Source organism: Tauraco erythrolophus, chromosome 8, assembly GCF_009769465.1.
Source record: "Tauraco erythrolophus isolate bTauEry1 chromosome 8, bTauEry1.pri, whole genome shotgun sequence".
NCBI classification, from domain to species: domain Eukaryota; kingdom Metazoa; phylum Chordata; class Aves; order Musophagiformes; family Musophagidae; genus Tauraco; species Tauraco erythrolophus.
Genome location: NC_141472.1, coordinates 14,743,713 through 14,771,223, shown reverse-complemented (window position 1 = coordinate 14,771,223; position 27,511 = coordinate 14,743,713). Strand labels below are relative to the sequence as shown.

At 46.6% G+C, this 27,511-nt stretch overlaps 1 protein-coding gene across 2 annotated transcripts in view; it reads right to left on the bottom strand.

Annotated features, from left to right (window-relative positions):
* The window catches only part of PLEKHM3 (pleckstrin homology domain containing M3), a 94,459-nt gene extending 67,149 nt beyond the window's left edge, over nt 1–27,310 (bottom strand). For both annotated transcript variants that reach the window (XM_086615731.1, XM_086615732.1), the window contains exons 1-3: nt 27,281–27,310; nt 13,575–14,436; nt 1,454–2,389 (exon numbers count right to left, since the gene is read on the bottom strand). In XM_086615731.1, the coding sequence (XP_086471857.1) occupies nt 1,454–2,389; nt 13,575–14,178 (1,540 nt within the window). In that variant the 5' untranslated portion in view covers nt 14,179–14,436; nt 27,281–27,310. The remainder of the gene's footprint in view (nt 1–1,453; nt 2,390–13,574; nt 14,437–27,280) is intronic.
* Between the last annotated feature and the right edge of the window lie 201 nt (nt 27,311–27,511).

Sequence of the window (27,511 nt, the reverse complement as noted above, 5' to 3'; positions counted from 1 at the left end):
GCTGGGCTGGATCCATCTTGGGGACACTTATTTGACCCATTCCCACAGTCTCCCCGCAGCTTTCACTCTCACAACTACCTTTAAAGGAATGATATGATCATTTTCCAATAGTGTTCAGGTAATCAGTTATCACAGGGCCCAGGCACCTTCACTTTCAGCAGTAGTTTGGTGTTTTTCCCACAAAAAATTGACATGAAGTCACACAAAGAGTTTGTGGCCAAGAACAAAACTGAATTCAGGCAGAAGCCCCAATATGTGACTAAAACTTTAACTGCAGTGAGGTCAACCTTCATGATGCTCCAGCTACCAAGCGGGTGCCATGCACTGTGGAGAGGTGAGCAGAAATACCACCACGGGTGACTACCAGAGAGAGACGAACACAGCTGCACCTACAGCCAGTTCTGGGGGTAACCTAGTACTTCTGGGGCTCAGGTCTTCCCCAGAGGGGATTCAGGCCAGCAGCCAGCATGTCCTGGGCCCACACAGACTCTCCTCAAAGCCATGTGTGGTTTCAGAGCAACAGGAGACTCTCACATGAGACAGCTCCCTCACCCCAGAACAGAGTGAGGAGGAGGCAGGACCCTTATAGCTTCCATAACAAAAGAGGAAAACCCTCCAGAAAAGCTGTTTCTGATACAGCTGACAATTTCTAAGTCAATGTAACTAAAGCCAGCCACAGAGTATGACGTAGGCACAAAGTTCCCAAATTTGCTCCACAAAGGTGCCCTTGCTAAAGTAAAAGGACAAAGAACTGTATTCACATGGGTCCTCTCTACTTTCGCTTCATTCCCAAACTGGAAAAAATCACGCTCTTGCCTCAAACTAGAGTCAGCAGTGAAATGAACCAAGATTTACAACTAAATGCAGAGGCTTAAGGTCACGTTTTCACCCTTGCCTCAAGGGAAGAGCTGACCAGGTAAGCTCATGTCTGAACCTCAGTACTAGAACACATGTTGCCAAATGACAGTGTTCCAGGGAAGCACATATGCTTTGAGGATTCTTCCCAGAAGACCCAGAGCGGAAACTGAGCTCTAAAAACAACTTGGAAAAGACATACTAATAAAAGGAAACAAAAGTTCTAGAACTTGGAAAGTTGCATCGTATCCAGAATTAACACCCCTTTGATTCTGGCCCACCTCTCCAGTGTCCTGAAGCAGGAAAACAGCTTAGCTACCCTCTAAGGCAGCCCTGGCCCATGTAGTGCTGTGGGTTACATGTGCAGGATCTAATGTTTCAGCACTGCTCATGAAACGCAGGTGAACACCTAAATATCCCATAGGCTTTTCTCCACATTTTACAGAGAGCGAAGAAAGACTAACACACCAAAATGTCTACAGCCATAGTGAGAGGCAGGGAGTGGTTATGTGCTGCTAAAACACATACATGCTCTTCCAAGTGATTTTCTTTTCCTGCAGAAGGGGAGCGGGTGCGGATGCTGCAGTCTGGTGCTTACCTGCACACTTGAAGCTCTGAACTGTGAGCCCTCTCTCTAGAGACAGTGTGGTCAGGATGCTCAGGAAGCTGGTGGTCACAGATTGGCGCTTGCTCTTTCTAAGATCATTTCCAAAGGGCCGATCTCCAGGTTTGTTCCTAAGCGTGACCTGTGGGTTCTGAGTTAAACTTCTAGTAGCATTGGCTGCTGCTCTCAGTGCCTCCATCCACTCCTGGGCCCTCTGACAGGTCTCTGCACGCAGGCGGAGGACATCTTGAGGAAAAATGACCTGAAAGCAAGAGTCACAGCCATCCTGAGTATCTATCTGGACTGACAAGCACACATCAACATTGTAGCTCAGCAGAGGATCTTCATCAAGCCTACCAGGTTGGAATGCCATGAGATAAGACCTGTTCAAGACAAAAGTAAATGCTTTCCAGTTATTCTGGACAGTTAACCTATAAAGAGTCCCTGATTTGAGAATATTTTGGTACTCTTTAGTGTTTTCAGTCAAATCCACAGATAGGAAGAGCTCCATGGGCTTCTCTAACAATCCATTGGTTCGAGAACGGTCACTGTTATTTTCACGCTTTGGCACATTCTCCAATTTCTCCTGCTGTCTCGTGAGAGCAGGCACAGAAGCACGCACCACTTCCCAGAGTTTCTGTCCCCAGTCCAAAGCTTCCCAGGAGGACTCCGCTTTCAGTTGTAGCTGTGAGTTGTCTGACAGGACAGCGTCCACCACCTTGGTTTCAATGCAACCAGTAACAGTGACCCTTTGAAAATGCATGAGTGGATACACGGTGGGAAGAGTCTGGTTGCCACTGCTGTCCAAGCAATACAGGTACAGTTTGTATGGGGAGAGCTCAGCGTAACAGGTTTGCCAGTAGCTGTCATTGTCTCTTCTAATGTCTAAGTATCCCTTCTTCAGAATATTTGGGAACATTGGCTTGTGTTCTGGAGGAAACAAAATGGGAACATTAACATTAATTCTTTTTAAATAATCGTTTCAAATTGCAACGTCATTCTGGCTTACACATCTCTCCTACCCTTATGTGATACATCTGGAGGACAGGATCACAGAAACAGCCTTCATCCAATAGGTTATAATTATCAAACACACCCACTGACTCTACATTTGAGCTAACAAGAACACAGCACTTTTTTACCCGGAGGTACCAAAACACTTTACAAAAAGAGGACAGGGAAACAGGACAGAGAAACAAAGCAATTTTCCTGAGATCATCCAGAATAGTGACAGAGCAATACAACACTGCAAGTCTCCCAGAACCTAGTCCAGAAGAGGACAACATTATCAAGTAATCTATTGCCAATTACAGTAGATTTTGACAGCGAGAAACAAATACAAATTAAAACATCTTCCCCTCCTGCCCCTCTCTTTCCCAAGCTCAACTTCATGCTTTCACACACAACCCCCCTGTCCCATGCAGCACAGAGGGAAGGGGAGCAGGAGGTCATGGTCAGTTCCTCTCCGCTGCTCCTTCCTCCTCACACTTTTCCCCCACTCCAGTGTGGGTCCTCTCCAGGGGCTGCAGTCCTTCAGGATTAACCTGCTCCTGCATGAGCTCTCCACGGTCACAGTTCCTTCAGGAAATCTCTACCTTCCCCAGCACAGTGTCCCGCATGGGGCTGCAGGGAGATACCTGCTCCATCATGGCCTCCCCTGGGGCTGCAGGGGAATCCCTGCCCCAGTGCCTGCAGCACCTTCTCCTCCTCTGGCCCTGGGCTGCTCCTTGCACTTCACTCCTCGTTCCTCACGCCACCGTGCAGTGCTTTGCCCCTTCTGAAACACGCTCTGCCGGAGAGATCCCACTGGTGGCTGAGGGGCACAGCTGGAACTGGCCAGTACAGCCCCGGGGCCAGCACCTGGGCACCGCCCCTGGCCTTACCCAGGACACAGAGAAGAGAGACCTGTGCCCAAGGACAGCAGTTTCTTATCTCAGTGTGACCCGGGAAAAAAACATTTTGCACGGCTCCGTTTACTAGGGAGGAGCTTTGCTGATTTATGAGGATCAGGCTCAGGACCAGCAGACATGACCAAAAATTAAAGAAAGAGGCTGCCCAGACTCAAATACATATATCTAAGCACCTCAGCGCTTCAGGTGCTTCGGAACAGACCCTTTCCCAAACCTCGGCCCAAAGCAAAGTTGAGGGGAATCTTTCCCAGGAAAAGAGCCATACACGAATCACTCTGGGCACCAAAGTGATAGGAATTTAGAAGGAATTATCTAAAGCATTTCTGAGTTTTAAAAAAGGTTTCTGTGCAAAATTTGTTCCACTCTGATTTGTACCTCTTCAGCCACCATTAATACATGCAAACGTATTTTCTCCTTGGACTGGACATGTGGCTCTGTGCAATTTTTGTTGGTCCCTGTATGCTCTAATGCTGACTTAAACACTTGGCACCACAAAACAACCCAGCCCTGAGGAACAAATTCTTCCTCCCATTTGAATTCTACTTCACCTTTCCAGTAAGGGTACCTGTGAATCTGGGATGGGTCTTGACTTACAAACAGCAGCAGAATTAACACACACAAGAGAAGAAGTTTCTGCCATCGGTCGTTCGTCTCCCTTGGAGACTGCTATTCCCAATGCAGGAGCATGGCAGCCACCTGGGAACAGCTCCTCATCCACTGCCCAGCACAATTAGGTCAAACTAAAATCGGCATCAATTGACCTTAACATGCAGCGTTATAAACTGATCACGGTTTCTGCCTTTGGGCTGACAACATTTGAAAGAGGAATAGGGTAGACAGCTGCAGGCGCAAGATATTTTCAGTGTCTCAGTTTAACCAGTTATCACTCACATTAACAAAAACTGGTTCTGACCAGTTTTAGACATTATTGCCTCTGAGTATGCCTAGGATGTCTCCAACGCAGAGCTAAAAGAACAGAAGCATCTGGGCTTGACGAACCATGGAAAGAAAGACCCAGAGATGAGCCTGTATAGAAGTTACTGCATCCCCACATGTACTGGGCTTCCCAGCTAATATGGCCAGGATTGCTGGCCAAGCTGCTCCCACCACCACCAGCTAATGGGGGAGTCTGTCCATCCTCCCAGCATCACAAGGAAAATCAGGGACTATGAGCATTTGCAGGACTTAGTTACTGTCCAAGGGGTTTCTGATACCAACTGGTGAGAAAGCAGAACTTGGGCTGTAACCTACAGTCTAAGGAGATGTTCCCGTCCTTGGCTGAAAGCATTGCTGTAGTTGGTTGTGAGTTTCGTGTACAGGCAGGAGGATTCAGGACAGCAGTGGTGTAAAAGCTTTGGCTAGCCCTTCAGTGAAGACCAACTTTAAGGATTTATAAGGATTGAGTAGACAAGTTTCAGTTAAACTTAATGAATGTATCTGAGAATTAATTTCTTGATATACTTAACGTGCGTACGCAAACCTCATGGAGGTTACGAAATGGAGGAAGGATGCTACCTCCCCACCCACACTAATGAAAAGGATGCACTGCAATTTCACCTTGCCAGCTTAGCTTCCCCACATCACCCACTTACACAGAATCAAGCCTGCATTTACCACCACGTTCAAAGCACTCTACACTTTACCTACCAAGATTTCCCGCATATATGACTAAAATCATAACAACAATGAAAAAATTGCTAGTTTGGCACTAGGTCTGAAAAGATAGAAAAGAAATCAATATAGCTATACCTTGCTGATAAATAAGCTACTCAAGAGTATTTCAGCTAAATATGAAAACTGAAAGCCTAATCTAAAACTCAAAATGGTGAAGAAAAAGCACACTTTCATAGCTCAAATGGATATATACACAAACGCGCACACACACACACACGCGCTAAAAGAGAACCAATTTTGTGCACCGTACATCTCTGGCCCTGACATTCATTAGTATTTCTGCACTAACTCAAAAGCCATTAATTTCTCTGAAACCCACACTAATCCCTTTGTAGTGCAGATAATGGGCAGCCATTCTAGAGTCATCTTCCTTTTCTATTAATCCAATCAGGGAGGCAGCGCTTCTGCAGCTCCAACTGCAATCTCTCTCGCTTCCATCAAGTACAGACGACAGTTCAAGCTTCTCCATAATAAAACAACTCGCAGCCTTCCCCCAGCCACCCCTCCTTCATCTGCACACAGGTTTGCTTGTCTTTTGTCGAGTTAGAGAAAGGCTCTCTCTCCCTGCCTTTCACAGAGGCACCCTCTCTCCCTCCTTCACCCCACTCCTTCCCTTCAAGCTGCCACGAATCGCCTCCACTGACTCTTGCTCTAACTGGGACAGAACCAGCAGCCAACTTGATTAAAATTCAAACGCCTCATATTGTTTAGGTCAGGGCAATAGATGCTGGCAGAGGCAGGTTGAATCCCTATGCTACACATACACACCTTACAACCCTCTGCTCCTTTATCTCAATGTGCAGTGTGCCAGATAATACCTTTCCACTCAGAGAACAAATGCTACCATTCCTCCATCCACGTTCCGAACAGAAACTACATCTCTTTTCCTCCCTACAGAGACAGGGAGAATAAACTGAGGAAAGGTAAAAAAAGAGAAATAATCACAGCAAATGGCCCAAACCTGAGTCATTTGGAGTTATGGTTTCAAGGGAAGAGGGGGAAGTAGGCAGAGGGAAACAAAGAGAGACTCAGTAGCTGAGGACAGGGCAGCATCCTCCTCAGCATCTCTCCTCTCCTTTGGCAACTGCCCACTTGTCCCAGCTGGGAACCCTGCACCAAGCACACACCTACCCATCTCCACACCTGGGGGCAGCTGGTGCAACCAGCACTGCAGGAGAGGGAGCCCAAATGGTGTCTTGGCATGTCCAAAAGATGTATGCTTCTGAACAACCTACTGTACTTGCATCCCTGTTGGTATAGCAGGACAACTCACCCTGTTTTTCTCCACTGAAGCACTTCCGATGACAGTAATACCAAGTAACTTGGAAAAGAGCAGCATCAGAGATGCCTAGTTTCTGAGGGGTTTGTCTCTCAAGGTGACACTCGTCTCCGAGTTCTCTAACGCTTAGTAAGAGATGAGCATAAGTCACAGAGTTTTTGTCAATAGTCCTCCTCTCTGATTTCCATAGAAATTAACAGACACCTTTGGGATCTAAAATGCTCTCAAATTGGGTTGGCTAGTCACCCACTTGGTGGTGTTTGCTAGATCAGGGACAAACTGTGCCTCAGCCAGTGTGGCTCAGACCCACAATGTCCACTTCCCTCCTACTTAAAAATACAGTCTTGTCTTCCCACTTATTTTCCCATCTGGCTCTGCAGGTATATCTCTTTCAGGCAAGTATATCTGATTCCACTTAGTCATGAAATAACAGCATTGATATTCAGCCACAAATTTCCAGTAGATGGTTGTCCTGGAGCCAGATCTGGCTGCTTCTCCCAAGGCTTCACCTCTTTTCAAGGGACCACTACAGCAATGGAGCTCATAACTAGGTAGCAGTTTGCATTAATTTTTATAAAGAAACAGCATCTCTCCCCACCAGAAGAGCATTCACCTTTTTCATCTTCCTTAGGCTTCAGGAAAGCTAAAACTGCTTTGAAAACATTGAACTTGCAAACTTTCAATTTTAGATTTATGCATTGCTAGTGAGGTTGGCTTAGCTATTCAACAAAGAAACTCCTCACTGAAGGAACTGCCTAAACAGATGGATAAAGAACCTGAACAAATTGTCCTTTACGTCTTTCCTCTCAGGTGTGGAATTATACAGGAAACATGAGAAACTCTGCTGAAGTCTACAGGATCCTGGCTGCCCAGCCACTCCATCCAATCCTTTTTTGTTCCTCTGCAGCAAGTCAAACACTTGTATAATGTTTGATGAGCAGACCACCAGCACCCTGTGCATACTGACACAGTGCCTGTGCCAAGGGGGCAGTGGAGAAGGAGGCTGGATTCAGTCAAAGTGCAAGACCAACCAACAGGACTCAACTCTGGAAGAGACAGAAGTATAGTGACTTGAAAGAGATGGTTACCTACCACCAGCTAGGAGATGTATAAAACAGCAGCACTTGCAAAAGAAGTAAGAATATCAAACTAAGATGGATTTGCTGATTTTTTTTATAAATTCATTCAAGTCAGCTTTAAAAAGAAGGAAGAAAGGGTGTAAAGTGGCTGTCAAAGCTATGAAAACAGGGTCAGTTCACATTAGGGGAGTTAGCTGACACCACTAAGGGAATAATAGCAACTAACCTGGAAATTCAGTTATGAAAGTCAACACAACATCACTGGAAGCAATCAGCACTGCCCCAGGAGATGAAAACTCTGTTCATTAGCTTTATGGAGTGTCGTAACTCCAGAGCAAAAATCTCCATAAAGAATAACCCTCCAACCAGAACAGCTTCACACCAAACTCATCAGTACTGCTTACAGTAATCCTCCTGCACTGTGAATTTATTCCCTGTATGTGAGCCCCTCCCATCACCTCGAACCGCACTCCCCTCTCCATCACTCTGCACCCTCCCACAGCCTCCCAGGCAAGGGAGTGGAATAGGTCACGTTTCCCTCCACCCAGGCAGCTGCCCAGCCTAGCCCACTCCACCACTGCTGCTTCCTGCCAGTCCCCATGGCCCTTCCAGCTGGGAGGGTGCCCAAGCCCAGGAAGCAATCAGGAGTGAGCCTGCAGGGAACAAGCACAACATTCTCCGAACTAGCCAGGGGAGTGAGAGGGGAAGTATCATCCAGTAGATGAGGTGAAGTCAGGCGATCCAAATTATACTCCCATTTGATCTTGGGCAAAGTGCCTCACCTCTCTTTTCCCTACCCACCCTCCCTCCCCATCCTTACTGTGTGGTGTATTTAAGCTGTAGCCTCCTGGAAGAAGGGGCTATCTCTCGCTAGATGCACAGACAGTCCCTGGCACTTATGGACTCCACAGTGGAGGGAGTCCAGCTTGCATTGGATTTTAAATAATGCTTTTGCTTCTTTAAATCTTGAAAGGTCCCAAATCTCTGCAGTACCACTACCTTTTAACGTTGCAAACAAATTGGCCACAGGGTGGTCATTGGTTCTCCAACTGGCTCGACACTTCTGGGATTATTTCCAAGTGGTTTGAGGCTTCCTGGTCTCTGGAGAGGAAGGTGCAGAAGTGCTGTTTCCGCACATCTGCCTCTTGGATGACAGCACCCTTGTCTTCTGCACAACACCACAGATCTATAACGTTCTCCCATCCCAGGGGCAACCGGCCTGCCCTGGCTGTGTAGCTTCTACATACCACAGACAAAAGACAGTGCTACAGGGGTGTTTTTGCACAAATCACACATGCCAATCAGGCTTCAGAAACCTCCCTGGTAGATGGGTCAGGAGCTAGGCTTTACCTGGCCATCACTGAAGGGGAAGCACGAAGGCTGCATGTCACACCTCTGATGCTTCATACCTCTCAGGATCTCTGGCCACCTCCACCTATGCAGCAGCTCCCTTACCTGCCACACCTTCCACTTCCAGCTAGCTGTCTTTGCAGCTCCTCCCTGAGCAGAACAACAGCAGCAGCAATTGATGGCACTGCTGTCTGCTGTTCTGTGACCCACCACCACAAACCTGCTCAGCACACTGATATGTACCACTAAACACCACACCAGCCAAAGTCACAGGCACGGAGCTAGTACCAGCTACCACTACTGCTACTGAAAGTGAGGATATCTGGCAAACAAAGAAAACACCCCAAGTCTGTATGGTTGCCAGAATAAGAGAAAGCAGCACTGTAAAATGACTCCTCAGAACTCAAGGACCACCCTCAGTTCCCAACCTGTGAATCAGTGGTGTGTTGATTATGAATACAGATTTAGATGTCTCACCGCTACAAAAACACACTAGAAAGTATGTAATACGTACAAGAGCTATATGAAGAGGGGCCCAAACCTCTCTTGAAATATCCCCTGCACAAACTCTGAGTACAAGATCATACCTTCAAAGTGTCCCAACCAGATAGAAAGATGTGAAGAGAGGTGAGGAGGTGAAATCTTGGCCTCGATCAGACACAGAAGTCATTGAGCCTGTTGGCCAGTTTTAAGGCAGTCACCTTTCCTTGGTACGTCTATTTTGCCACTCCACAGTGCTGCACACACGCCACGGGCTCAGCTTCCTGACAGAGCATACTACCAAAATCAATGGGGCTGGCTGCATACCTTCACAGCTGCTTGCTGGAGAGGGGCACAAGGAATCAGCCTTCTGCAGCAAGGACAGCTTGTCAGCATGCAGGTGCTCAGCGCAGTGACAGCTCTGGAGTTCCCCAAGATCACAGGCATGGTGGGCAAACAAAACAGCTACCCAGGAAAAGTACTATAGCACCCACACTCTCAGGAGTGCCTGCGTTTGAATGAAAACATCCACATGACTATCAAAGATAACTGCTCGCGCATTGTGCTTCAATGATCTAAGCAAGCTTCCACTGGATACTACAGAGGCAGCATTCTCCTCTTGTTTGCCAGGCCACATGCCCAGAAATACAAAAGCCTGTCTTGAATTTGCTTACAACTTCCATCTTTGCTAGCTCCATTTACCGCTTGGCACTGCTCTGCAGCACAAACAGTGCTCACTTCCAGCACGCTAGCTGTTATGCCAGCAGGCCTAAGAAGATACTGCCCCAAAAGGCACAGCTTCCTTTCAGATCCTTTTCTTTCACAGCACATGGAAAGGATCCAGTTTCATTTTACTTGTATTATAAAAAAGCAAGCAGCAGGAACAGATAAGCTCATAGTAATAAATATACTTTGAAGATAAGGGAAAAAAAACGGTGAAGAGTTCATCTATGCAGCAACTTGGCCAGTCTCAGAGGACTGGGAGAGCTCTGCAGGCTCCAGAGGGAAGTCCTCTACTGCAGCGAGGACTGGCAGGAGTGGCTGAAGTTACTCTCGGTATCTCATATGCATTCATTTAATCTGTATTAAAGCCCTGGAAAGGGATGTCTCCATAGGCTGTAGCCACTATGACTCCTTCAACCACTGCAGCAGCTTTTAGCCAACCTCAAAATACAGTTTTTGGTCTCTTGTGGAGAATAATTACCAGTCCCAGATACACGTACCTGCAACATCTACCTTCTTGCTTTTGCTTTTCTCTTTTCAGCTCAGCTCACAGTAGCAGCAAACTCTATGGCCGGCTCTCTTGTAAACACAGAGGGAAGAAATACCATGGCTACCTTCTAAAACCTGCACGGCAGCTGAACAGAACAGGTTAAGGAAACAGGTTAAAAGAGTGCATTTTCAGAGCACAGAAGTTCTCCTTCCTCAAAGAAGCCTGTAAACATCCCGTGCAGAAAGGCTCTTGGAGGGCACACAGCAAGCACTGACAAATGCCTTGCACAGACCAACAGAAAAAGTCTGGGCTGAGCACCTTAGAGGTACTGACTGCTGCTGGGCTACCGGTGAGTACTGGCACAAGTTCTTCAGCCACTCTTACTAATCCATTTCCTTCCCTTGTTCGGTTCACCTCTGAGATCCCAGAACTTGGCCATACTGGATCCCTTCAGCAAAAAGTCACTTTGAAGAGACCTACACTTCTGGCAACACTGAGTACAGCAATGGGACTTGCCCCTGGTACCACAGAGAAATCGAGGAATGGATGGGCTATAAGATACCTGGCACTACTGCAGATAGTATAAAATAGTATTCTTCACGGAAATCTGTCCAATTTCTGTTTTTCTTAAGAGTGCTAACACTGCTATACTTCACAAAACTACTTCATAGATGTGAGATCTTCACAGTTATAACTCACAACTATAAACTGTTTAACACGAAATCATAACAATAAAAAGTATATCACACTCTAGTACAGTGTGTATGGAGAAAAACCTCACTGCATTAATTGCATTTAAACAGTACGAGTACTTGCTGAGGCACTGGGCAGAGTAACCACTGAACTCAACTGCTACTAAAGCAGCATGCCTTGGGTACACACTGTGATGGGGTGACTGAATCCTGGACACAACCTAGCTCAAGAAATCTCACTGTTAGATCCAGCTGTACACAGAGTGTGTTTCTTGTTTTTTCTCTTCCTCTCATGGTTATATCACGGAAGGTTTTCTATCAAGCTGTTCTAGACACTGGTTTGAAGTCCTGCTATAGCCGCAACTCTGGATACAGCAAGGTCCTTTTAGGACTTCCAGAGAGCTGGTGCATCTCCCTGGGGTCTGTCATCTCTAAGCAAAGCCGACTGAACAGCTGAAGTGGCTGCCAGGGTCGAAGGAGGACAACACCGCAGAGGGCCCACCTTCTGAAAGCGCAGAGACTCACTCAGGAGGGGTGCAGTATGCGGTCCCTGACTTCGAAAGCAATGGTGTCCCAGCACGGCAGTTCCTAATTAAATTTGTTTACCAGAAGGGGAAGAAAAGCCTACCTAATTGTTTCCATTTTTTCATTTTGCATCCTTTTATGACCAGTTGCATCACGTTGTCTTGTGTTTGTGTGTAAGGGAGAGGGGCATGTAATTTGCTTTACCACAGAGGTGCAACGCCTTAGAGAGCACCCCAATGTACTCTTGCAGTTGCCTAAGCCCTGGACTGACAGAAGGGAGACTAGTTCAGCCTTGTACTATGCTGCTCAGGACCAGCTGGACTGGCACCTTGCTTCTTGCATCTTGGGGATCCAGTGGCAACTTGAAATCACTCTCACTGAATAAGTACATGAACAAGTCTTTAAATACAGAATGGCTTAGGTATTTCTCACTATAAAGAGTGTAAGTGACATAATATCTTTCTTTTTTTGAGAGGTGCGTGGGGAAATCAGGCCAAAAAGATTAGGCTTAAAACACATGTATTGACCTTTAGATTTTCATGGTGTTTCTGTGGGCATATAAAGGTGATACATGCTAAGTTAAACCTATGAGACGCCCAGGATACAGCTGACAGAAACTGAGAGCTCTGTCTCCAGGCTTCTGAGTGCATTCCTGTTCTGGATCCGTTCCACGGGAAGGACACAGAACAGAGATCTCACCCTGTGGAAGGCAATATATCTCCTTCAACAAAAATAACAGCAGATATACTTGCCTTTGTAAACCAAGAGCACTCTTCTTTGGGATGCAGCAACTATGTCACAATATAACAAAACAACTTACAGGTTTACGTGTATTTATATATATACACATATTGTATATATTTATGTTTAAAGATGCACACATCCACAAATACAACCATTTAGGAACCTGCTTTTCATGCTCCAAACCAGCTGACTTATCTGGAAAACCTAACACAAAAGGCTTGCTTTAACCCTAAACAGATTACCTATTCATAACCAGAGCCATTCCACCATACACACACTTTCAGAACCCTTTGATTTTTAAATTCCTTTGTTAAGTCCTGCCTTTATTTAGATTATAAAACCTTTGTGGCAATAACTGCTTTTCTTTTCCAGAAGTTTCCAATCCCCTTCTGGCATCTACAAAATAAATCACGGAGATGGAGACTCTGGTTCAGTGTTTCCGAAGCCCTGAGCATAACCTCTTCCAGTGCAGTGCTTAAGAAAGGAAAAGGAAAAAGTATCACTTGCAGAAATATTGCTTCATATGGCTCACTGGAGACGCCTACCTCCATCTGATAACAAGACTTCCTGAATCCCATACAAAGCTGGCAGAGATGCCTTAATATTGACAAGCACAAATTGCACACTTGAGTTTTTGTTAGTTGTTTATGCACTGAATAGCCAGCATTTCTTAAAGCAACAGAGCAGAGATCTCAGGGCCCACAGCACAGCTTTGCATTCCCTCTTTTTCATGGCTGCTCTTTAACTTTTATGAAAACCACCTTTGTTTGGATTTGCCATTCTCCCAATAGCTTTAGCATTCAAAGGTTTTTTAGTTTGAGAAAAATCAGGTAAGGAAATGATCAGAAATATATAACAAATAAATTTGTTTTTTCTGAATCAAATTGAGCAAAATAGAAGTGAGAAGTAAAACACGTGTAGTCTTTCAAACCATGAAAGGAACAGAAGTCAACAGTTGTTTAAAAACTGATCCTCAGGCAGGCAAACAGACAGAGCTATATCAAAGACAACTGAGCCACACTGATTTCTATCATCTTAAGAGCTACTTCACAGTCGTTTTTTGGAGGCTTTGGTTTTTTTTAAACATGCAGCTCCTCCTTCAAGATAAATATTAAAAACAAATAGGAGAGCCCTCATATCAACGCAAACAATAAAGCATCAGCACAAACCTGTGTTTCCTTGGATGTCCTCTCCCTTGGTTAATGCCAGGTAGGAGAGCAGAGTGCAGTTATTGTCCTGACCAGGCGCAGGTGGCTGCTGCAAGGAGGTGCCCGTGAAGACCACTCCCCAGTTCACATGGCTGATATCAGAGCGTGACCTGTTGTGTCCTGGTTTGAATGTGGAGGCTTCCTCATTCTGCACCAGGATGTCATTCACCGAGCGAGGCCTGTCTCTCCTCCGCTGGCAGATACTGAAGATGTTAAAAGCCGCAGTCTCCCCTTCCCCTGACCAAGCAAGGCTGTCAGCAGCTGTTCCCCTCTGCACCATGCACTGGTCTTTGGCAGGGAACGCTATCTGGGCTTTGGTTTCCAAGAGGCCATTTTTGCAGTGATCCCAGATGAGGCTACTTTTGGCTAAGGAGGCGACATTCCTCGGATTCCTGCTCTCTGTTATCCGATCAAATACCTCGTGCCCAACCAGTTCGTGGACCTCCTGTACACCATAGACCTCAGAGGGCTGCACAATCTTTTCAAGCTTAGTATCAAAACTATTGAAAAAGTCTTCAGTCACTTCTAAGGCAGGGCTAATGTCATCAACTTCAAGAGCCTCCATATTCTGTGCTGCCGGTGGGCCTGAAGCGTCACGATGCGTTAAGAAGACATCACATCAACATCCGGAGAAAGAGCTGCTTCACATCTGTCCTTGGCATGACACTAACTTAGAGATGGTGGGGCAAATACGTTCACCAAACACAATCCTTAGCAGTAGAAAGGAACCAAATCAACTCGCTTTCAGATGGGAGACTTAACATCCACTGATCAAGTGGGCTAAAGTCCCTCTATGAAATGAGCTTACAGTGATACAGAGTACCTGTAAAGCAAAGCAAAACGTCACATCAGTAAGGGTCTTTTCCCAGATAAATGTGTTTAATTGCATCACTCCTTCCACAGTCACAGTTCCCTTGATTTTACTTTCTCCTTCATTCAACACCAACACTACTGTGTATGAAGAATCCCTTTGGGGTTTCTGTTGTTCACTGTGTTTGAACTCTGTGTATTATCACTTCTTGAACTGGAACCTGCAGAGAGCACGATGGAGCACCAGGTAAAGGGGAACCAAAGCAATGCCATTTATTAATCAAGCTTTAGAAAGCTGCACTGAGAGGTGATGCTGACTAACATCACAAACGCAGCCACCTGGGAATGCTTAGTACAGGTTCCCACGGGGCTGTAAGAAAAAGCTGGGTTAATAAAATAGGCCAACCAGCCTCAAATAGTTTGCATTTTTCCCCTAGACTGCTTGCGCTCCCAATTTTCAGAGACCAACATGAGTTTTACAGCAGCTACTTTGCCTACTTCTCTGCACAAAGAGGACTGTGGTATTTGCCTAATAAATCAATGCTACTAGGCTGCTGCACAGTGCTGCACATAGGGTTTCTCTGTAGAATATCACCGGGAATCTACATGAAACCATGTGGCAACCTAAGCCCCAGAAAGACGGGCATCCTACCAGTAAAACAAAATATATCATATCCTGCACTGACACAAATCTGCAGAATCTTTACTTAGAAGCAGCTGACTGACTGGGCAAAACAAAAGAATAGCAAGGAGCTCTAATGACCCACCTGAGCTCATGCCCGTGAGGAGGAAGCGGGTTTTCTATGCCCTATGGTGCAATAAGAGGGTGTCTCATTGCTGACTTCTGTCACACCAAGCCAGCTGCCTTCTAAACTCCCCCTCTTGAAGCTCCATGCACAGTGCTGCCATGCTCAAGGGAAGTGCATGGTAGGTATGTTTAAATCGGGGAGTCAGTCAAACACGTGCAAGCTCTTGGGACCCAGAGGCTGGGCATTTGTGCCTGCGCGAGAACAGCTCTCACGGCTGCCAGGAGAAATCACGGTACCTAGAGGCTGTACGTGCAAAACAGCCTAAAGTCTGAGATCTGCATCCCAGGTTTGACCACATCAGCTCAAGCCCTAGAAGCAGAAAAGCTTCATTAGCTCAGAGCTCTGCCTAGTCTCTTAACAGAACTAATTAGCCTGGGCAGGGCTGATAATTAGCAGCTCATTAGCTTGTGAATACTGCTGAAGAGCAGGACCCATGAAGATTTACACTTAGCAGGGATGAAAAAACATCTATTAAACAGCACCAAACACAGATAATACTTCTATTTAAGATTTTTTTTTTAATCCAGAACAGTCTATTTGTCTAACTTATATTAGCAAAGTCGTTTAAATAGGCAGCTTTTTCTACAGCAAGCCAGAGGGAGGAAGGAGGCCAGCAGTCCCCCAAGAAGGGGGCACAGAATCCTGTAGCACAAACCAACCCCCTTCTCTGCAACCCTCCCCTGGCTTCCTCCCATCTCTGCTTCAGTTGTGGCCAGCCCTGACACAGTTGTGTTTGAAAGCAACAAGCTCACCCTCCCCCCTAACACATCAGCAGTTCAGACCATGATCTCTGCAAACACAACACACCAAGTAAATAATTTTGAAAAGCAATAAACAATCACATACGTAAATCTGGAAACTTCAAGCCTTTACACTGGATCTTTCTCCCTCATCTCTTTGCAAGGATTCCCTTCACTAGCCTCATAGTGAACCAGTACTAGTATCATCTTCGACAAGTAAACGCACAGTAAGACACTGAAGGTAGAGCCAGAAACGCAGCCAGAGGGCTGAAGAAAACAGATCTGGAGAGGTTTCAAATCAGAACAGTATAGGAACAGACTCTTTGAAAAGATGTGCAGCTGTGCCAGTTGACAGCAGAGGGAAACAAATCCATCCTGGGCACATCTGCGTTGTCAGCTTAATGCAGCACAGAGTTCACTCTTGAAGCTCATTCCTGCCAGCAACCCCAGAACGGTGTTCTGCTCCTGGTACCTCAGAGTCTGGGAGCTCCAGAAACAGGCTAAGAACCATGATTTGGTGCAACCTGTCCAGTCATTTACATCCCCCTATAGCATATCTTTAAAGCAAGAATGAGATTTTGAGGTTACAAAACTGCAACAGGCATTCATTTGAACAAAACCAGCACTAACATAATCATAGGCCAACAGCGAAAGCTACAGGCTGGCCCATACAAAGACGTCTTCCACAGGGGTGAATACAGCAGAGGACACAGCCTTGCTCTCACTCAAGGGACTGGAGCAGCAATCACTCCAGAAGGGCTTGTGATACACCACTGAAGCATTTTGGTGGTTGCAGATGTAATGTTGCTCTGTTCTTCCTTTTAAATCATTAAGAAAGGTGGAAAGCAAGGGGAAAAAATGGACGCTTACATTTAACAGGTTCATTTTTAAATGTTAGAGGCTTCATGGGGCTGTGTGTTTCCTGGATCCTGTGAGACTGGAGCTATCCAGTCTCATGCAGCCAAGTGTGGTGATGCTGAACTACAAACTGATGTCATATCAGTAAGATGCTGAATCACTAGATCATGAGAAGATGAGAGGCCCCTGCATCGCACTGTTCACAAATTGCAGCACTCATACCTTCCAAACAAGTCTGTTTGCCCTGCTCAACAAAGATGTGAAGGGTGACCTCAACAGTGGCAGGCTCATCCCTTCCCTAGTGGAACAAGAGACAAACAACAGCTAGTGGGGCTCATTCACAGGGCTTTAAACTAGATTCAGAGGGGGAGGGGAATAATATCAACCTTGATCAAGACAAGCTGAGAGCACCTGAAGAGCAGCAGAAAGGAATTCCAGACACTCCAGCTAGGAAGTCAGATTCATCTGGGGCCCAAATTAAATGCCTCCATGCAAATGCACGCAGCATGGGGAATAAACAAGAGGAGTTAGAGATATGTGCACGCCTGCAGGAATATGATCTTATTGGCATCACGGAGACATGGTGGGTGAATCCTATGACTGGAATAGAAGTCGGAATAGAAGGATACGGGCACTTTAGGAAGGACAGGCAGGGGAGACAAGGAGGAGGTGTTGTCCTCTATGTCAAAGACCAGCTGGAGTGCAAGGAGTTCCACCTGGGAATAGATGAGGAGCCAACTGAGAGCTTAGGAATCAGGATTAAAGGGAGGGCAGGGACAGGAGACATAGTAGTGGGGTTCTGCTACAGGCCTCCTGACCAGCAAGACTGAGTGGATGAGGCCCTCTACAGACAGATAGGAGCAGCCACACATTCACAGGCCCTGGTCTTCATGGAGGACTTCAGCCACTCCAATATCTGTTGGAGGGACAACACAGCAGGGCAGAAGCAATCCAGGAGGTTCCTGGAATGCATTGATGATAACCTCCTTCTCCAAGTGATAAAGGAACCAACGAGGGAAGGTGCTTTGCTAGACCTTGTTCTCACCAACAAGTAAGGTCTGGTGGGGAACATAATGCTCAAGGGCAGCCTTGGCTACAGGGACCGTGAAATGGTGGAGTTTAAGATTCTTAGGGAGACAAGGAGGGTGCTCAGCAAGCTCACTACCCTGGATTTCAAGCGAGCAGACTTCTGCCTCTTCAGGGATCTGCTTGGTAGAGTATGATAGGATGAAGCCCTGGAGGGAAGAGGGGCCTAGGAAAGCTGGTTAATATTCAAGGATCACCTCCTCCAATCTCAGGAGCAGTGCATCCCAACAAAGAGGAAGTCAGGCAGGAACACCAGGAGGCCAGCAAGGATGAACAAGAAGCTCCTGGACCAACTCAAACACAAAAAGGAAGCCTACAGAGTGTGGAAGCAAGGACAGGTAGCCTGGGAGGAATACAAAGAAATTGTCCGAGCAACTAGGGATCAGGTTAGGAAAGCTAAAGCCCTGATAGAATTAAATCTGGCCAGGGACATCAAGGGCAACAAGAAAAACTTCTATAGATATATCAGTGATAAAAATAGAATTAGGGAAAATGTGGGCCCTCTCCAGAAGGAAACAGGAGACCTGGTTACCCAGGATATGGAGAAGGCTGAGGTGCTCAATGACTTCTTTGCCTCAGTCTTCAATGGCAAGAGCTCCAGCTGCACCGCCCAACTCGCAGAAGGCAAAGGCAGGGACTGGGAGAATGAAGAACCACCCACTCTAGGAGGAGATCAGGTCCAAGACCATCTAAGGAACCTAAAGGTGCACATGTCCATGGGACTTGATGAGATGCATCCACAAGATCTGAGGGAACGGGCAGGTAAAGTTGCTAAACCATTATCCATCGTATTTGAGAAGTCATGGCAGTCCGATGAAGTTCTCAATGATTGGAAAAGGGGAAACATAGTCCCCATCTTTAAAAAGGGGAAAAAAAGAAGACTTGGGGAACTACAGGCCAGTCAGTCTCACCTCTGTGCCCAGCAAGATCATGGAGCAGATGCTCCTGGAAACTATGCTAAGGTGCATGGAAAATAAGGGGGTGATTGGTGACAGCCAACATGGCTTCACTAAGGCAAACAGTGCCTGATAAATTTGGTGGCCTTCTATGATGAGGTTACAGCGTTGGTGGATAAGGGAAGAGCAACTGACATCGTCTACCTGGACTTGTCCAAAGCATTTGACACTGTCCCACACAACATCCTTGTCTCTAAACTGGAGAGACATGGATTTGACGGATGGACCACCCAGCAGATAAGGAATTGGGTGGATAGTTGCACTCAAAGAGTTGTGGTCAACAGCTCAATGTCCAAGTGGAGGCCAGTAACAAGTGGTGTTCCTCAGGGGTTGGTATTGGGGCCAATATTGTTTGACATTTTTGTCGGCGACATGGACAGTAGGATCAAGTGCATCCTCAGCAAGTTTCCTGATGACACCAGGCTGTGTGGTGTGGTTGACATGCTGGAGGGAAGGGATGCCATCCAGAGGGACCTGGACAGGCTGGAGAGATGGGCCTGTGCAAACATTATGAAGTTCAACAAGGCCAAGTGCAAGGTCTTGCACGTGGGTTGGGGCAATCCCAAGCACAAGTACAGGCTGGGAGGAGAATGGATTGAGAGCAGCCCTGAGGAAAAGGACTTGGGAGTGCTGGTGGATGAGAAGCTCAACATGAGCCAGAAATGTGCGCCTGCTGCCCCGAAAGCCAACTGTATCCTGGGCTGCATCAAAAGAAGCGTGGCCAGCAGGACAAGGGAGGTGATTTTGCCCCTCTGCTCTGCTCTCGTGAGACCCCACCTAGAATACTGCGTTCAGCTCTGGAGTCCCCAACATAGGAAAGACATGGAGCTGCTGGAGCGAGTCCAGAGGAGGGCAACAAAGATGATATGAGGGCTGGAGCATCTCTGCTATGGGGACAAGCTGAGAGAGTTGGGGTTGTTCAGCCTGGAGAAGAGAAGACTCCAGGGTGATCTTATAGCAGCTTTCCAGTACATGAAGGGGGCCTACAGGAAAGCTGGAGAGGAACTTTTTACAAGGGCATGCAGTGATAGAACAACGGGCAATGGATTTAAACTGAAAGAGGGATGATTTTGATTGGATATAAGGAAGAAGTTTTTTCCATTGAGGGTGGTAAGGCACTGGAACAGTATGCCCAGAGAAGTTGTAGATGCCCCATCCCTGGAAGTGTTCAAGGCCAGGTTGGATGAGGCTTGGTGTAGTGGAAGGTGTTCCTGCCCATGGCAGAGGGATTGTAACTAGATGATCTTTGAAGTCACTTCCAACCCTAACCATTCTATGATTCCATGACTCTTACACCACCAAGAGCCTCTTTAGATCAAAGAAATAGTTGTGCCAGTAATTCCCAGTAGTGCCGTGATTCTGCAGTCACATTTCCTCCACAAACGCAATTTGGCATTTTCTGACAGTGGCACTCAAAAAAATTTTAATTCAGACTTCTGCATGGATTTGGTACCACATGAAAGCAAACTTTGATATGGCAGTAAACAGCTCCATCCAATTCTCCTTCAGGAGGGAAAGCTTTAGAGCTCACTTCCTTCACATGAAGGGGGGAAAAAAGTCAAACAATCGGATCGGATGAACTATTTTTAAATTACTATCAAATGTATTGTTTCTTGGAAGGACTTGAAATTTTCCAAAGACATTCAGCCTAAGGCAGTGAATAGGAGAGGAAGAGAGAAGCATCAGCCTAAACTATTAAAGACTGCCAAAACTATAGGCAACTGTAAGCAGGGATTTATTATGGGAAGCAGAAACCTAACAGCTCATCCAGGCCCCTGGGAACTAGTCTTACTGAAAAAACGGTGAAGGAACATGGTGCACTGTACTTAGCAAAAACTGTCGGACACAGGGATTGCAGCAGCTGAAAAACATGCCTTCCTGGATGTCTGTCTAGTGCAGATACAGCTTTCATCCACGAACAGGCAGCAGTCAGATAATTAATGTGCACTTACAACATGAGTTAAGTCTTTACTATCATGAGTTTACAGCAGCCACATTACTCATACGGCTGAGGTAAACAGCAAGGATTGCTGGTCATGCCACATGAGACACAAAGTTCAGTTTAGTCAAGATTGCTTCCCTTAGAGAAGCCACAAGGATCTAACCTAGGTGACAGCACAGTCTGACAGCAGAGAAAAATCACGGACAACAAACGCCAAGGAACATGCACTGGAAGAGATCATTTAACTTCCTGATTTGCTTTTCTGGATCCAGATGCCCATGGGCCAGGGAAACACCCAGGCAACACATGGCAAAAATTAAAAAGCACGGAAGAGGCAAAGGTAGAAAGCAATCTTCCAGATGATACGTGCCACAACAACAAGTACTCACTGCGTACTCCCAGCTTACACAGTATGTTCAGGACTGTTCGTTCTAGCTCAGGCAGGAGAGAAGCTAGAGTCAGCATGTGTTTTGGAACCAGTGACTAAGGAGACCCATTTAGCTCACCAATCCATACAAAAAGTATATATTAAAAAAACATCTTTCAGTTTGGTTTCCTAAGGAAACAGAGTTTGTGTCACCATCCTGCTTATCTGCCAGTTATTCTCTATCTTTTGAACTATACAGGTAACTTCGACTAGGTGTGACAGAGCAGTAGTGTCCTTAAAGATGCAGTTCTTGAACTGTTGTTCAACTCTGAACAGGAAACAGGCCCAAACTCACCCTCGTGCTAAGGGAGAAGGTGGCAAAACTTGGTCCCTTATCCTTTCTAGAAGGCCACTGTCACTACCTAGGTCTCTCCAAATCAGCTACAGCAAAGTGGTTAGCACTAAATGGATCTGAAAACACCAGGAAGCAGTAGGGGGAAACCAGAATAGGAGGTGTCATACAACTTGATAAGCAGTCTTGTCAGTTTTGGTCTTCATAGGACCTCCTCTGCAGTGAACGGGTAACAAAGATGTACAAAACAATGAGTGATAAACAACAAATTCTTTCAGTTCTTTCAGTTGGGTAACAATTTGGTAGCAGTGCAAATTCAAGCAGCCTCAGGGACCTTTACTTCTGGTATGTTGCAGACCTGGATGACTACAGCCCAGTTTATGGGCTGTGACAAGCCTGGTCTGTGCAACAAGTCATCTGAAGAAAAGGTGGACGTACAGCCTCCTTGAATACAATCTACTGGGGCTGGTGCAGCTAGTACCTAATAGGCTTTTCTGCCTGTCAGTCTGAGCAACCTCAGCATGTGACCTGAACGTCTTCCAGTGGCACCTTGAACAATCACAGCCTATGGGTTTTGCTGCTACAAGGATTCCTGACTAGCTCTGTGGGTCACGTCAGCCAAATACTGCCCAGAATCTAAATGGGATGCACTTAGGACAACGACAGTCTCTGAAACCTGGCTCTGCTGTGCTGAAAAAAAAGCTATGAAGCTGAAGACTTAGGTGCTAACTCTTAGTTAAAAAGTTGAGCTGTATTTGTCAGGTGAGCACACCTGAACGGGTAGAAGAGAGAACGAGGACACGCAGACGGCTGACTGTCACACTCAGAGTATCTACCACTGCCTGTGCACTTGTACATATCGCTGGCACAGAACGCTCGCAGAAAATGCTGAAGAGCTGTCAGTGCCGGCACAACGTAAGGTATTATGCAGCGCCCTCCTTCCAGCTTCCCCCTGATGTAACTAGACAGCAGATGATTATTTATTTACAGTATAACAAGGCCTACTCAGCAAATATTCTCAATCTTCTTCTGACCAGGAGCTCTTTCAAAGCATGATGGCCTCTAGGTATCTCTCCCAGCCAGAAGCCCTCTCTCCCTTAGCTCTACAGGAAGCACAGTATTATTGCTGAGGCTTCAAGCACAGCAGCTTGCAACGTCCTCAGTCAGACCCACTGTACTGCACGCCATCCATATGCAATCAAAGAGCCTTCCTGGTTCAAAACACTCATAGTCCCAGCAGTTACAAATCCCATGCATGCACTGGCTAGTTCTCTGAGCACCAATTGAAAGTTGTGCTCTTGCTTGCCTCTCATACTCAATTTGGAGAGGCAATTGATAACTAGGAATTTCAGAAGGGACAACTGCAGGGAGCAAGCATCAGCTGAGACACTGTCTCTGTGCAACTATCACATTTTCTTGTATCCTGGCTGTATTTTGTTCCCTTGGCACAAGGCAAGCCTTCTCCCCAGGTGATTCCAAAACCCTAGGTGACCTACTGCTGTGTACAGTGAGTGAGCAATACAGCACACAAGCTTGTCAGATTCATCATTTAAATACCTGGATGAAATTTACAGTGCCTCACAAAGAAAATAAAACTACAAGAAACTTTTCATATGGAAGAGTGGATCACAGTTTCAAAGGGGTTGCCATATAATAGTCAATGGTTGGTTCAACATGGCTTGGATAATTGTTTTTAGATCACATTTTTAAAGCCCCTCTTCAAAAGCCTCTTTCCCCAACACACAACTGAGAAATGAGTTGCTTACAATTTTCAGCCGATCCTGGGTTTAAAGTGTCTCACATAAATACCTCTAACTGATATTCCTGCACAAAATCACTGACAATATTCAGGAAAAGTTCACAAAGACTGGAGAAAGAGGCTTTCTGGTCACGAATGGCTATGGGGCCAAGCACTAGAGAGGATAACTGTGAACACAAGCATAACCATTTCCACATTGCAAACCCATCTTGTTGCTATAGTCTCATTACCCTTAAGGATGAAATCAACTGCCAACATTAATCAGTGAAGAAGAGCTCCCATATCTTGTCTGCTAGACCCAGGCAGAGGCAAAGAGCAGGAAGAGCTGCAATTAACTTGGTGCCTAATCTCGGCCAAGCTAAAAGACAGCAGTGATCTCTTCCACTCTACAGAAAACAAAACAAAAAAACAACAGAGAAAAGACAAAATCAAGAAAGTGGTGAAACACGGAGGGAGAAAGCAGAATGCCATCTTCTGTGAAGGGAAGCAGACCCTTAGCGAGGATACACGAGTCTCACTGTGTGAAAGCATAGATTTTCCCCAGCTTGCTGATCTGACCCAGTGCCTTTAACAAGGAAGCTCCCCAGGCAGCCTCCCTGCATGGGGAACTGACACATCGCAGCTTCAGAACAGCTCATCCAGTGACGAGCACACAGTAATGAATAAAAAGCAATGCTTATAGTGTGCATTAATTTCAACTGCACTTCGGAAACAGTAATTAAAATACAACAAACTCTAAGCTGAAGGGCGCCCAACAGCCTGCTGCACCAGAACAAGGTGGGTCCAGAGGGTGAGGAGGACCCAGCAGTGGAGGAAGATGGACCACAGGAAGCTTTTCTTTTCATAGACTGTCTGCTGTACAGCTCTTCTGAGATCTTTATCACTGACTCCTCTGCCTTGCCTCCGTCTGACACACATCCCTCCTGGCTGGGCAATGAGAGGCTGTATCACTTCCCGTGGGTGAGTCACTGTTTTAAATCCCAGTAACTGGACTGGGACTCCAGAAAGGATGAAGGACCCTTGGCAAGGAAAGGAACAGAAAGCAAAGCAGACTGACTGGAGGGGAATTAGCTGATAGTGACACACAGTCCAGGCTGCAGCCAGCCAAACCCATCAGCATGTAGGCACCTTCATAGGTTACATCAGACTATAATCCAGACTACCCCCTTGTGCTGCCTGTTGGCTGGCTGACCTCTCAAGGAAGAATGTCAGGCGTTGGGCAACTGAGGCTCTCCTGAGTCCTAGCACTGTCCCTGGAGATCGTCTGGATGGAAACACCTCAAACCCACACTTCAGGCAGAAAATCCTCATGGACAAACGGAACAAAGTAGTGCTGTGATTTGGCCTGAGGCATGGATGTGCAGTCTTAAACGTACCTGTAGTCCCAAACAACTCACAAGAGGGTGAATGGTTTCCATGCTTGGGTTCATTTGCTTTGTGTGTACACGTTTGTCTAAAGTTGTAAAACTTGCATTTTACATGCTGCCCTTAACCACAAGAACTCCTGCCTGTTCTGCCAGGCAGACAGACACCACAGTGCTCCTCAGCTCAGCACTGAGAGTACAGAGACAGTCAGGAACAGGATACTAGAGAGGCGATATAAACTTTCTCCAGCACAAGAGGAAAGATGATTGAACTGGACATTCAAAAAACAACAAAAAACACAACTCAGTTTAATATTTCTAATTGTATCTGCCACGATGTACCAACTGTCTCCTGCTAGGATGTGGAGGAACTTTGTATATGCCAGGTGAGATAAAACTTTTTTTTTTTTAAATAAACATTTCTGGTAAATGCAAACTGAAATTTTACAAGTATCTCCCCACTCCGCACTTTCTAGAACTATTCTGAAGGGAAAAGATAGCCCTTAAAAGCTTCACTTTTTTTTTTTTTAAAAAAGAGATCAGAAACTAAGACATTTTTAGTTTGTCCCTGTGAGTTCTGAACAGAAACAAAAGGCACTTTTCGTCCTTGGGGATGTTGCTCCTCCAGGATTCATTTACAGACACTGCTGGAAATTGGGCTGTTGAGCATTCAGTTGTGTGCAGCAATGTTCTGCAGCACCCAGAGGTGGCTGCATTTAAGCACTGAAGGACATACAGAAGGGAGGGTGCCAGATGAAGACATTTATCTCCTTATAAGTAGGACTCAGGGACAGGAAGATGCTTTGGGACCTTTATAGATGAAACACTAGTTAGTATAAATAGCAATGTAACAGCTGAATCCTTTACCATCTATGCCAGACTACATAATTGATTTTTACTTAGCTCTGCAGGGTATTTCCTTTGGGGCACACCAAGCAGGAAGCAATGATCAGGGTCCAGCACAGCCCATTATAACCCCACTGCTGGAAATAACATCTGCCATTGCCCCAGAGGCCGGAAGGAGGGTAAGAAACACAGCATCTCCCACAAGAACATGGGAGACATTTCTTCCCTGAAATCATGGCACAGCCGTAACAAAATATCCTCGACACCCAAACTTGTCCAGCATACAGCTTTCTGAGTAGCCCTGATCTGCGACTGTAGCCAGCTCCTCTCACTAACCAGGGCACCCACAGAGCTCAGCTGTACAGCTAGCAAAAAAGCAAGCCTTTGTACAGCGAGACCTGGCTTTCCCATAGCTATTAGTGGTTGAACGCTGACACTGACAGAAACACGGTGCTTAAAACAAACTCATTTCGAACTTCAAACTAAGCTCTCCTCTTGTCTTTCAAACAGCCAAGACCACTGTGGTTTGGCACATTAATTACCAGGGGAAGAGGAGAAGGAGAAGGAAAGGAAGCAATGATCCAAACAGTGCTGAAGCTCGGCAAACTACCACAGCAACCGAAACCCTCCGGTCCTGGCAGCCATGCCACAACAGCTAACTGTTGTAACCACGTGTACCACTACGGAGACGCGTGACTACTCAGCACAAACACTTGTTATTTTCTAAACTGAACTACAACTTTACTGCTGAAGATCTTAGTAGAAGCCCTATAGAAACCTCAAAAGCTCTGATGAAATTGAAATGTTAACACATAATGTGACTTCAGTCTTATAAGGTTCTGCAGGAATGATGTACCATGTACACTGATGAGATCCTACATTTCACTATGTAGTACTCTGTTTCACATTTTGGATTTCTGATTTTTTTTAGTCCCAAACTTAACTCACGAATTTTGGATAAAGAAGCTTTGAAAGTGTCAAGATGAAAACTACTGTTGCTTAAAGTGTATGGGCATTGGTCCTACTAAGATCCAGATGCTTTCTTATTCTTATATACTGTGACTTTTTGTAGTCACTTAGTGGGATTAAGCAGTGCCTAAAATTAGATTTGTCTGTAAATCTTTGCCAGATCAGGGCCATAAGTGCGTATTTGCAAAACAGAAAACAAATCAGGAGCAAGTCACAATCCCTTACACAAACTTAATCTCCACTTTCTTTCCTTATCTTACCTCGCAACACCAGTGATCCTAGCATTTCTGCTGATATCCCAGCTAGCACACATTCCCACATAACAAACACTCTCCTGCCGGGCCTATCTGACTGCAGGTGTAATCCCGCTGGCTGTGTTTGGGTGCTTGCTCCATAAAAGAAGCGATTTTACTGCAGCGCAAGAAGACCACGGCATTATGTCATACGCTGGGCTATTAAAGCAGAGAGCGATACCTGCACACCGTCTACACCTACCGGAGTTTGAGTCTACCGAGGCGGAGCCGCCCGAATTCCTGCTGAGATCGTAAGCGGCTACGTAAAGGACAGGGCCTTGCTATGCACACGGGAACGTGTCTCTCCATATGGGCACATGACGACAGACGTGTTTGCGCTACGAACGCAAACAGCCGCGCCCGGGTCCTCGCACTCCGCCCGCCTTCGCGCCCGGCGGGCGGGCAGCACGGCGAACGCTGCGAGGAGCCCGGCCCGGCCGCCCGCCCCGCAGGGGCTGGGGAACCTCGCAGACCCTTCGAGCCCCGCGCCGACCACGGACCAAAGGGAGTATTTACCTGCCGCCCGGGGGCCGCGCTCTGCCTGTGCTTCCAGGAGGGGCTCCCCGCGCCCGGCCCGGCCCGGCCCGGCCCGGCGCGGAGCGGAGCGGAGCCGCCGGCGCGCAGGCACGGCACGGCGCGGAGCGGCGCGGCCCCTCCTCGCTGCTGCCGGGCGGCGGGGCCGCGTCCTGCCGCAAAGCCGTCCCGGCCGCCGCGGGAAACGGCTCCGCGGCACCAAGGTTCCTGCCG